This window comes from Homalodisca vitripennis, chromosome X, assembly GCF_021130785.1.
Source record: "Homalodisca vitripennis isolate AUS2020 chromosome X, UT_GWSS_2.1, whole genome shotgun sequence".
Classification (NCBI taxonomy): Eukaryota; Metazoa; Arthropoda; class Insecta; order Hemiptera; family Cicadellidae; genus Homalodisca; species Homalodisca vitripennis.
The window spans coordinates 56,750,181-56,763,336 of record NC_060215.1 but is presented as its reverse complement, the minus strand read 5'-3'; the positions used below and the strand labels follow the sequence as shown (position 1 = coordinate 56,763,336).

Genomic DNA, 13,156 nt, shown 5'->3' with positions numbered 1-13,156 from the left:
TGGCATCAGTAGTAGATTTATTTCTTAAAAATCCGAATTTAGTTGGCGAGATAAGCTGATGCTTCTCAAGGAAGTTACTGCAATCAGTTTGACATGAATGATGCGTTTATAGACTTTACTTAATACAGGAAGTATAGATATCAGTCTCTAATTTTCTGGTGAATTCTTGGATCCCTTCTTAAATACCGGTATAACTTTTGAATGTTTAAAACTCGAAGGAAATTTACCCTAGAATTAATTTGAGCAGTGACTCATTGGGTAGAAAGTCAACAAGAGAGCCGCACACGACTATCTTATTGTGTGTCTTGGTAAAAGCACCATGTGTCCACAAAATAGAGAATAGTAGTTGGAAAGGAAGTAACATCTACTGTCAGTTCCGGACGATAGTAGTAACCACCTATTGGTAGCAGTTCCAATATCAGTTCTATAGCTAAAAACTGAAAAATATTACCACAAACGTAATATTACCAAAAATACATATTTGTAAATAAGTTGATTTTATTACAAACTGATTTTTTTATCATCTGCTCTTGGTTAAGCAAATAGAATGAACTTTCTTGATACTATCCTTGCAAGTTATACATAGTTTTTGAAGTGAAAACTTCTTTAGGCGCGTTGAGCGTTTTGGTAGAGGGGTAAAATCCTCGGTTCGCGTCACCGACATGCTAATGATACTAACCTGCATGAAAAAGTCAGTCTCGCTGTGTTTTTTAACCGTAGACTTGGCCGCGGACTACTAACCTGCATGAAAAAGTCAGTCTCGCTGTGTTAAAACTGTCCCGGCGGAGTATGAAAACAGACTGCGAAAATCAGTGACCTTTACGGCTTCCTCTCGCGATTTAAAAGTGAAGCCAATGTCGTACAAGTCTGTAAGATGCGTCAAATTAAATCTCTTAATATTGGCAATCTATTGGTTACATTTTCAAATATTAAAAAAATTTCAAAATAATTTTGATTATTGTTTACATTTTACATAGCGTTTACAATGACAAGAAAAAAGTAGTAAGCGAGGATTTTTTTTATTTTTTGGTCAGACAAAATTTGTCAGCGAGAAAGTTGTGTGAAAATAGATGAATATTTTTTTTGTAATTTATCATTTTTTTATTGGAAATTTAGTTTAGCCTGTAGTAGCGTATGAAGTGATGAGTGAACGTTTCTGCCGGAACTGTAGTTGGCGCATTGGCTCACTGATACCGTATTAACTCAATAAATTAGTTTATTGTGCAATAAAAATACCTTTACGAAAGAACCAAGTTAATTTAACTAATTTATTAGTTTTAAAAATATTGTGGGTTTAATTGTTATTGCAATTATATACTTTATCCGTAGCAATAACTGTATTATTTACAACGGTGTTCAACTCACTGTTGTTCACTTCGGTGTTTACTCACTTGTATTCTATGTTTAACTAACTATTAATATTGAGCAATTACAACAAGTATAATGATTGCATTGAACTTTTTTTCATTAAAATAATATTCTTTAATACTTACAGTACTTTTTTATTAAGATATTGTTAAGATAATTGTATATTAATTATTTTTTCAACCACTTTGTATTTATATTTTGTTCATGATTTGTTTAACCCATCATATGTAACTAATAAATAAAACATAAAAAATTTCATATAATTTTTGCATATAGTTTTAATTACTCTCAACTTAATAGTTCCGTTTTCACTTCTATCGGCAGTCCCACGACTGCTACTGTGTTTTTTTTTTCTTGTGTTTCATCTTGCTAGTGCTTGCCGCACCATATTATCTATAATATCACATTTATATCATTGTAGGGTGGTCATTAAATTTTTATGTGACAGCTATTGATTATTTTTAATTTTTCATGCTACCAGTGCTACCAACATCGAAAAATGAAATGAACACCACTTTATGAACGTTTAGGAAGATCAGGTACTGGATTTGGATGAATAAAGTTACTTGGAAGGAGAAACATAGATCGTCTTTAAAATATCTGATGTCCCGTGAAATTGACTACTTTCACTAAAAAATGCAACACTCATGCATTGGTACTCAAATGTTTAATTAAAAAAAACTCAATAATTAAATGTTTGGCAAATTTTAAACTGTTCATATACACTACAAGACAATCAGGCATATTATAGGCTACATAATTTGTATTAAAAATTTCTATTAAAAGGTTTTTAGAAGTTGTAATAGCCTAAATTTCTAAAGAATGTAGTAGAATGTACAATTTTATTGATGGTGCCATACATATTATTTTAATGAGTTAAGCCAATAACGAATTTATTATTTGATATTAGAACCAAACTAATTATAGTTGAGTCACTTCATGGCTATTTACAAAGCACAGTGGAATACGAGGTGCTGGTTGACACAGCACTGGCCGATTACCAAGGGATACTAAGATAAGCTATGAACTATAGATAACACTTAAAAACATATACAATCTGTTACACAGCCAAACATAGAACAATTTTATTGGTTCCACTTTCAATGTAAAAAAATTCTAGGTTCACTTTGAGATGGTCAGAAATTCTTCAAATATGATATCTATGTGTTCCCAATGAACTGAAGTAAACCAAATAGGTATAGATATTTCCAATATACATCACCAAATTATGTAATTAAAAATACAAGCAATTTCGGCTTATAATGAAGTTGAATAGTTAGGGCCAGCCGCAAAGTTGTAAGAAGGGTAATAACTACTTATATTTCCACGTATCATACTGAAAGAAATTTTAATTTTGTGTTATATACCAATAAAAAGCTTCAATTCTACATTATTTGAAAAAATATTGAATTTTCAAAATACTTTTTACAAAACAATAGCAACATGAATATAGGGTAACCTAACTTTTTTACAATTTCAAAGTTCGACAACTTTTATTTATCCTTTATTTTGCTATGACTTATAAATTTGCATTTACCTAATAGAACATACATTTGGGATTATTATGACACAAAATTCTTTATACTTGTATATAAAGTATTATTTTATACTGACTTATCAAAAACCAATTGTATTTTTGATTAATTTATAACTTTTTTGTATATGTTAGTATAATATGTACATCTTATATATTTTTACGTAGTGTTTCATATTTTATTATTAGATGATACATTCTGCATCTTTTGGTTATTTTGATTCTTTCCAAACAAATTTTGGTACACGGTCACGAAACTCAATATTTGTGTGATTTTGCGCTACAGTTGCTCAGTAACCACTAGTTTTTGTAAGAAATTTGTTTTATGAGTGCTGACACTATTTCTAGTTCCATATTCAAATACTAAATACCTTGTTAATAATAAATATATATAATAAGTGTACCTTTGCATAACAAATGAACATTTTATAACAGTTTAGAAAACACTTGCATTCAGCCAAATTTGGCCAGTTGGAAGATTAATTATATTTTAAAAACATTTTCATTATTTGTCCGTTTTAAGGTAATTTTGAGCAATTAAAGTTAACTTGAATTTCTTTCATTTTTTAGTTTAAGACGATCAGGCAGTCCTTAGAAAGTAAGAAACATGAAAATTAAGTGTCTGAAAGGCATTTACAACCTGTCACTAACCACTCCAACGACAGGTCTGTCTAGTTGGTTAACCTTGCTAAGCAGTAAGAAAATACATCTTCAACACGCTTGAGGTGCTCACGTGATCTGAGCTTGAATTTGAGATACTTACAGAATGTTTTTCTTTTTCTACTAGCAGTTAGGAGTGATATCGAAGCCCACACTGTTGGCCAGGGTATTTGTGATCATTACCTTCCTGGGATTAAGTTAAATGATATGCTACAAGAAAGAATCGATTACATATGCCCCTGGCACATAAATGTGGGCTTCAGTGCTACCCCGCACTGCTAACACAAAAAGAAAAACATAACTTGAGATGGTCACCAAATTCAAGCTTAGACCATGTTAGCCCTCCTATATCAATAGGAATAGCATCAATAAATTAAACAGACCTAAGTTAAAAGTAAGGATAAGTTCACTTGTATCCATCCATAGATTATATATTAGACTCGCTACATGCACAGAGCTGATTTGTTTCTCACATTAAAGCGATCGATAACACGTGGACTCTCTACCCTCTTATTGCCTGGTAACTTTAAAAATGGATTTACAACACTTAATTTTCGTTCCTTACTTCTTAAAGAATACCTGATCGTCATACTGAAATAAGAAAGAAATTGTAAACAGTATAATAAGCGGCCACCAACACAATCCGATTGATTATTGATTGAAATATCGATACTATTGAATACAACATTTGGCCTATAGATATTCATAAATAATTATTGCCAGCTTTCTTTATTTAGACTAGTGATGTCAGTACAAGCTATTGATAGTGACGTCATTACCAGCCGTTATTATTTCGTTTATGTAGGAAAAGGCTAGTGACAAGAACAATAGCGATGAATATGCAAATATTGTCTCAAAATGTTTTTATAAACACAGAGAAATGTTCTAAATAGTTACAAGACAATGAACTTGCTCCTTTAAATCCGAATTGTCCAGCTTTTTATCAACAAGATGAAAACTAGAATTAAAGGTGGAAATCAAATAGTGTTTCGCTGCAAGAAAAGCAAGAACAAACATGACGTATCCAAAAACGATCTTGAACAGACTTGTTTCGAACATTCAAAATTTGGTATTATGAATATAATGAAAAATCGTGTACAAACCATTAATTTTTTATTAATGAATGTACTTTGGACAGCATCAGTACCTGCAGAAATATTATTTCAGATTGGCTAAAGTAATTGTCAGTACTATTACTGCTCAAGCGTCGTTTAAATAAATTTTAGTTATTTTATGTAATCTGAAACAAATACATTTATTTTACATATAAAAGTATAGCTTCACTATAATACGGTTTTAAAAGCCTAAAACTTAATTCAGTTCAACATTATCACTCAAAATTAGTTCAAAGTAAAATTGTGTTTAGGAATAAATTCAAAATTAAAATCAAGTGTTTCGTTATTGACTAATGGCAGCAAGAACAGTGATGTACATGTCTTCTTTGTTTCACAAGCAGTCACGTTTATTCTTGAAAATACACAAATAAATGTTATGTTTTGTTGTAATTATATATATATATATATATATATATATTATATTAATACATTAATTTCTAAAATTGAAAACCAGCAAAACCATATTGTTCTTTGAAATATCTATTACATTATTTGTTCTGACATTTTGCTTTCAGTCTTTTGGATGGTCATGAATATCAATAATAATAAAATTGTATTGGTGACCGCTTATTGTACTGCAGCCAAGAAATTGAAGTTGACCCAGTAATTGCCCAGAATTAAATCACACATTTTAAAATTTATTATGGAAGGATCATAGTAAATTTTTTCACAAGCCAAGATGCTTGTATGTCTGACTATGATCAAAAATCTAGAATCCTAAGTTTGGCAAGCATGCTACTATCCAAACTGAAAAAATAACAGTGGGCCTACTTTGGCATTATCCGGAGGCCACTATTTCTGGAAGTCTTTTTAACGGAGACCTAAAACACAACATTATTAGAGAGAACATACTTTATTTGGCTTACTGTAAAAATTACATGTCATTTTGAAGATTGGTTCTTGTTTTCTGACTCCTAAAAAGAAGCGATGTCGGTGAGAAAGAGCCCACTCTGTCCTTATCTAATATTTGGTACCTACAGTTAAAGGACTTTAGCTGCGCGCGTGACCTTGAGTTTGTGGTGATAGGCGGGAGGGGAGGCGGGGTAGCATTATGCGCTGCGTCCCGAAAACATTACCTATGACTCATGGGTAAACCCGTCCTTTCAGGAATCGTATTGACCCAAATAACTCACCACACTCGCTAAAATCAGTCTGTTTTGTGACAGTGCTAATTGTGGTGGAATTAAATAATAAGATACACCAAATAATAGCAATAGTAGGACTTATCCTTGTTTTTCAGTTAGTTGTTATAGTATTGTTTAACGTGTTTTTGAAAATAATGTATTTGTCAATACTAATCTGCAAATAGAAATCGTGAGTTTAAAGTCGTTAAAGAGATTGTTGCGCCTTCATCTCAGCGGCTAGCACGTAAATGCAACCCGCCACACAGATAGCGTTTGTTTGTTGAAAGGGTAGTATTAGGACTCTACGAGCACAGCTAAACTCCTCCAACTGTAAGTTAAAGATAACCTTTACGAATGCTCACATGATCTGACCTTGCATTTCGGTAATATCTCGAGGGATGTTTTTTTTTTCACCAGAAGTGTGGTGAAACTATTGTTTTCAATTCCCATGTCGTCCAAATTTTCCAACATCAAATCACGTTGAAGATCTCAGTGCGAGCTTCATTGGCACCACCCTGCACATCTGGCGAGAAAAGGCAAACATCCCTCGACATAGTACCTAAATTCAAGATCAGATCGTGTGAGCGCTCATTAACTTTTTTTATATTTATAATACCTATTTACCTACTTATATAGCCTAATAACAAATAGTAGACATGGACAGAGTGCCCTCCTTGTCTTCATTTTGGAAGGCAGAGAACAAGAACCAATTGTCATGATATGTCATTTTCACAGTAAGTCAAATTAAGTCTATTCTTTCTAACAATGGTTTTTTTTTAGGTCCTCGTTACCAAAGTACCAATACAACCATCAGCAGTCCCGAAAACTGTCTAGGCCTTTTAATTGTGTAAGCTGTTTAACATAGCTTTATGTTACTAATTGTGTAAATAAATATTACATTACCTAAGATCTTCTTATTTTTTTTAAACAGAACAGTCCACATTTTGAATAGGTAGATTTAGTACTATTATTAGTTAAATAACAATTCACTAATACAATGTCAAATATTACACCTAATGTTTCATAACATCACAAACTACTTAGAAATAACATTGTTTCACTATTAACTCCTACAGTATTGTATCCGAACAAAATCTTAATCCCCATTTTGCTATAATTTATTTGTTGACACATTCTTCAATGTTCCTCGTGTTGGTACCATTCAAAAATTAGGTTATACACCACACAATTTTTTCTCACAAAATAAATCCAGCTATATTTTATAAATTCATTACAAAACCAAATTAATAATCACTACTGTATATTACTAATAAATTATCCTTATCATATATTCAATGCTCTTGAATCCCGATAAGTTACGCCAAGGACCAATTTTAATGTACACAACTAAAATTCTGACGCATTGACTCGTTTCAAATTCAATTTTTAATAATCGAGTAGAGACCTGAGCTTGAGATATTTTTCTGTATTGTTGTGCCTTTTATTTGCACTGGCTAGGTATGAAACCAAACAGCCTGTTGGAGCACTAAACACACCGTTACTGTTAATTTCTTTCAAAATCATTGGGCTTGTCTTTAAGATATTTTACTATAAACATCGCCCATTGCTCCTTTGTACCGTTGTACAAAATACATGAACCTCTAAACACAACAGTAACGCTCACTGAGCAGAAATAGTTGTCGGCGGTTGTCTGTCTCTCTCTGACAATAGTTCACTCAAACATTAGGGTAGATGATCTCGGCTCAGTCTTTTTACATTGCCAGCAAAATAAATGGAATTAATATATTCGAGTCGACTAATACATAGCAACCGACTCGGTACTATCTAAAACGACAATTGATTTGAATATGATCGAACTTAATGTAATTCCGACCCGTGGTAACAGGGGAAGCAGAACCACTCATGGAATTAGCGCAGTGACATTTTGATCCCCCAAATTCAAGCCCGCTCGTTGAACTATGCCGTGCTCTGGTTCTCCACTACTGTACTCTAGTAAATAATGTGTAAGCAGCTGGTCTTTATTGTCACGAATAATGGCACTCGGATATCTAGCAACTTATTTATCAAACCATGCGAAACGAGACGTAGCTGTGATGACCGGAGCTAGTGACTCGTGTTTTATAATTTGCTAATCGTTATACCGTCATGGCTGTAGTGTATAAAAACCACGTAAGTGTATACTTTGGCATCTACTGCCATCGTAAAACTAAATCATCTACAGAGCAATAGAGCGGCTTCAACTTTCCCTACGTTATTCCACCAAGGGTAAAACTGAAATACAAAGGGAATGACAAAATGAGCTCAAATCATTCTAATGACCTGAAATTTAAATTTAATATCAGATCAAGATACAAATTCAGTTCCAACTCGACCTTGGAATACATACACCTTATTTTAAAATGAATGAGGGAACTAACCTAGGTATATTTAACATTTCCGACTAAAATAAAAGACAAAGACTGTATTTGGTCACACTTAAGGCAATTTCATATGGATACGTCACCTGATGTACAGAACCGATCCAGAGTTGCCTGAAACTCCTATTTACACTCATAAAAAAAGATCATCAGCTAAAGTCAAAGCATTGATCCATAATTCTTAATCTAAATTTGATCAATATGGTTTTAAGGCTGCGCTCTACCACTCTGGTGAACGCTGATGCAAGGGTTTTGAATCTGCCTCATTGTAGGCTCATTTTTTGAGCTATTACAAACATATTGATGTTATTTAAGTAACTAAATATTTGTATACGTGCATTAGTTTTTGAAATTTCAATTTCGATTCAACTTAAGCTGCACATCAGGTTGAAAGTTTTTAAAAAAGGGTATTTTCAACGTTTCATAAAATAAAAACGTGAATTTTTATTAAAGAATAAAATACAGACATTCGTAGATTGGAATATAGTAAGAGTAAAACTGCAAACGGTTTATTAAAAAGTTCTGAAGTTAAGGTACAATAAGGCAGACATGAAAGGTCTGCAAGCGCTATTCAACGCACTGTCAGGTGGCACGCGTGGCGGCTACAGCCGGAAACTGTAGGCAACTCTCCCACCACTACCTGCTGGATATTTCCCCTCACCCGCTTTCGCTAGGTTATAACGTGTGGCCTTTCAGTGTTGGTGTTCTTTCAATTTGTTGATTTATAATATCTATTCATACATAATCAAGTTCCTATCTTGCACAAATGAAAAATTGTAGTAAATATTTTGTTTTTAAATAATAATGTATTATGAACAAGTACGTATAAAGTATGAACTACAATATTTTTATTTATTCGTCATCCGATCAGTGTGAAAGGATAGGATCGCATAGGATCACAGGCGCCACTGAGCTCACGGGCGGCTGTCTCAAACGACCGCGCGGCGCCGGGTCTTTCCAACGGCCATGGACGAAACACTACTTACGCGCCACCGTTGCGCGCCCATGCTATGAATGATCGTGTCGTGTGGAAGCTCTCATATACATCTTCATATCACCGAAATAGTGTTTGCTAACTCTTTCCGTAACAATAAATTCGTAACGTGTAACAACTACCTCTACCTCCTGGGGAACAATAAATTATTGATTAATCTCAATATTTTCAAAATATGAGTGACATACCTCATTATGAGGTATTTTGTTTAGTGCAATATTATAGTCTAACTATAATAGGTTTTATTTGACTTCATGTATGATTGCTTCATTTGATTGTTAAACAAATCTCATTACATGAGCAGCTATTACCCATTACAAAATAAAGGAATTAGAATTTTAAAATTTTAAATTAAAATTCCACTTTTAACTTTTTACTACAAATGCATATTGCCAGAACTAGTTGATCCAAGATACCCTCGAGGGCTTCCTGTGAGAGACAGACTAGATGTTTTATAACTACAATTTTATGTTAGTATAATGCAATAGACGTGAGAAGAGCAGCTGATAGAGTAATTCATTTAATTCACATGTATACCTATATTATCCCTTACAGTCATGGAGACTAGTGGTACCTGTTAAAAAACAAACTACACAATTAAATATGACAGATAGGTCCGTATGTGTTATTAGTTTCAATGCAACATTAATATTTTTGCGTAATGAGGGTAATAGAAATTGTATTTTTATAACTAAAATGAGTTGTTTCCAAAATTTGAAGAAAGATGTTAGAGACATTTAATTCATTTTGCATCTAATCCAGTATACAGGGTGAGTGGCTCTTGGTGTGACAAAATGTTTTGGGTTATAATGCAATGTAAATGTGATACAATGGTGGTAATAAAAAAGTCTAACTCCAAAAATTAGGTCTGAAATGAATTATTTTCAGTTTTTCTAAAAAAACCCGTGTTTTTGTACGTAAATCTGATATTTCTCAGCAAAGTATGTGAGCAAACTACATCATCTGTAGGAATTGAAGATTACAAAAAAGTAGGCCTAAAGCAGTTTAAAATAATTTTGTGGATGCTAGTTACGGATTAATGGTCACATCCTTTATCAATGTTTTAATTCCGTATCTTGTCACTTTCACCAGTATTGTACATTCATTCCATGCCTTGTTTTGTAAGACCAGTGTCCACATGAATTACTTCTACCTCCAATAAACTATTTTTCTGCTCAATTTAGTCAAGTGTAGGCTGCCATGGAGTTCACTACTGGAGAATATGCTGAAATGCACTTTATTTACGGGTTTTGAGATGGAAATGCGCATTGAACTCCATGACAGATTTACGTACAAAAACACGGGTTTTTTTTAGAAAAACTTAAAATAATTCATTTTAGACCTAATTTTTGGAGTTAGACTTTTTTATAACCACCATTGTATCACATTTACATTGCATAATAATTACATTCTAATTTGGCAGACGCACAGAGAGTGACATGAAGCTGTGTGTATTAAGTCGTAAATATATGAACTGAGCTCATAAAATATGTAATTTTTTAATATACTGTTGCTGGTAGCGTGGTTAGTTAGTCTTAAAAATCTTATGTGATCTGATAATTAAAAAAAAAAATGAAATAATGATTATATTTACAAGAAAATGTGTGGGTTTACATTATGTGTCAAAGAATTAATAAAATTATGTTAGTTTTGTTGATAACATTAAAATTATTTAAATTTTCTATGGTTTTCATAACAATTCCTGCCTTGCCCAGTTTTTCCACGTATTCCAAATCGGTAGACACTCTGACCTGACAATATCACTGGAATGATTATGTTTCTGTTCGTTTTCAAATATTTCAGTAGACCGAATTTAAATTAACAAAAATAAAATATATTTTACTAAAACGTTTTATTGCATAATAATAAAAGTATGTTGTACCAACGAGTAACGGTAGGAAAAGTACCGGTTACAGTTTCATACTGATTTAGCCGATCTCCATTGTTACGAGCCGTACGCCACCGAACGCATTTTCTTTCGGCAAATAACTGAGATGCTCCGTAGTCCCGATACTGCGATCTCTGGCCTGTGGTACATCGCAGTCTTAACAAATCTAAAACATGTACTGTAATAAAAGTGAAAGTGTCATGTAATGTTATTCACATGTAATATTTGAAGGAAGCCACTCCCAGTCTGATTTTTTCTATAATATTTTACGTATCATGTTTTGCCTAAATTATACTACTTTTTTATATAGGTATGTTTAGCGATAGTTTTCATGTGTATCTTTGTGTCCATTTACTGTCAGTATATAGGGGCAGACTAATGTGAATAAAGCATAGTCTGCTTTATTCGCATGTGGCGTGGGTAAAGTGGCTGAAGAGTTAAAGGCCTACTAGCCCATTCCTGTTAAAAACGAAGCTGTGCGTATGTGAGTCGGACGTCGAGCACCTGGTTCGGATCCCCCGCTCGGCAAATTGCGGAGGCGCTCGGTAAGTTCCGATCCCTTCCACAGCAACTACTCATTGCCCTCCCTACAACCGATTTTACCCGCGCTCCAAGCGGATTTTTGAAACATCGTACTGCGATTTCTGGCCTGTGGTAGAGCGCACCCTTAAGAGCTTTTTATGGAAAAATTACATGACACTCCAGTGATTAAACAACTACAAAACAAGGTGTAACCTATGCCCTGTAACCTGGCTAGCAGAAATCAAAATTAGTGACCAGTAACTATTTTAGTCACCGCACCATCTTCCGCAAAGTCTGACTGCTCGTTGAACTGTGCTGTAATTTAGCTATCCATTCCTATGTCTGACTTATTAATTTGTATTATCAAGATTTAGGGATGTAAAGGCACAACGTTTTGCTAGTGAAATTTTGATCTTACCGTGTTTTACACTATTGAAACTCACATAACTGTCAAAACACATCAAATCGAATCAGTTTCATTGCAGCGACAAAGTACATTGTATAGCAAACGTCATGGAATTTAATCTAAAATTTCTTACATTCATATCACAACATTCTCATTCATACATACAATTTTACAATTATGTACCTTTCATTCTTCGCCAATATAACCAACTTTAAACAATCAAATCAATCAATTAACCAAAATCATCTTTATTTCCTTTATGGTACAAAAATTAGGAATTGTAGGAGCACAATTTTATATTTTTAATATAAAATTACTACAGCAGAATCAGTCGTGTAATTGGGCGGTCTCCCAGTTAAATACTAAAACCTCCCCTGCATTATAAAATGCTTGTGAAACCAAAAGGTGTTTAAGGCGCATTTTGAACGCCTTGGGCGTTAGGGAATATTTTATTGAATTTGGCAGTCTGTTAATAAAAAAGTAACATCTGCCTGCGAGGGCAGGTGTTAAAAAACCACTGTTCTGTGACTCAAACAGTTCGTAGTAGTTCTCTACCTCGTGTATCATGCATATGAATGTCACAGCTTCTGGTTAAGGCACACTTATACATACAACACAAAGTGGTTTCCAAAATGTACAGACACGGGAGAGTTGATAGCTGCAGTTCCTTGAAAGCTAGGCTGGACGACTCGCCGAATTTTATTTTTGTGGTTATTCGAATAGCTTTTCTTTGGAGTTTGAATGCTCTCTGAAACCGATTGTTTGTGCACGCTCTCCAAAGGACCACTCCGTAGGACAAAGTTTGGGTAAATTAAGCCATAATACGCCGTTATCAGTACATGACTTGGACAGTATTTTGCTAAGGATTTCAAAACATAAATGCTTGAGGAAATTTGAACGAAAACATGATTGATGTGCTCATTCCAAGTAAACCCTCGATCAAGGTGTATTCCTAGGAATTTTGAAGAGAGGACTTCTACCAGTGTAGAGTCAGCTAACAATACGGCAGGTCCACAATTGTTGCCTACATCGCGCAAAGCAAAATTTAAAACATTGGATTTTGAGGTGTTTGTTGTGAGATTTAGGCTTTGGAAGTATTGTACACAGTTATTGATATCAACAAAGGTCTGTTGTTCCAACACTTCACTTGATATTGCACTAAACAAA

At 33.6% G+C, this 13,156-nt stretch overlaps 1 protein-coding gene across 1 annotated transcript in view; it reads right to left on the bottom strand.

Annotated features, from left to right (window-relative positions):
* Positions 1-7,428, bottom strand: part of LOC124369022 (NAD kinase 2, mitochondrial) — a 43,143-nt gene extending 35,715 nt beyond the window's left edge. Inside the window, exon 1 of the mRNA XM_046826686.1 lies at positions 6,705-7,428. Coding sequence (XP_046682642.1) covers positions 6,705-6,744 — 40 coding nt within the window. The 5' untranslated portion in view covers positions 6,745-7,428. The remainder of the gene's footprint in view (positions 1-6,704) is intronic.
* Between the last annotated feature and the right edge of the window lie 5,728 nt (positions 7,429-13,156).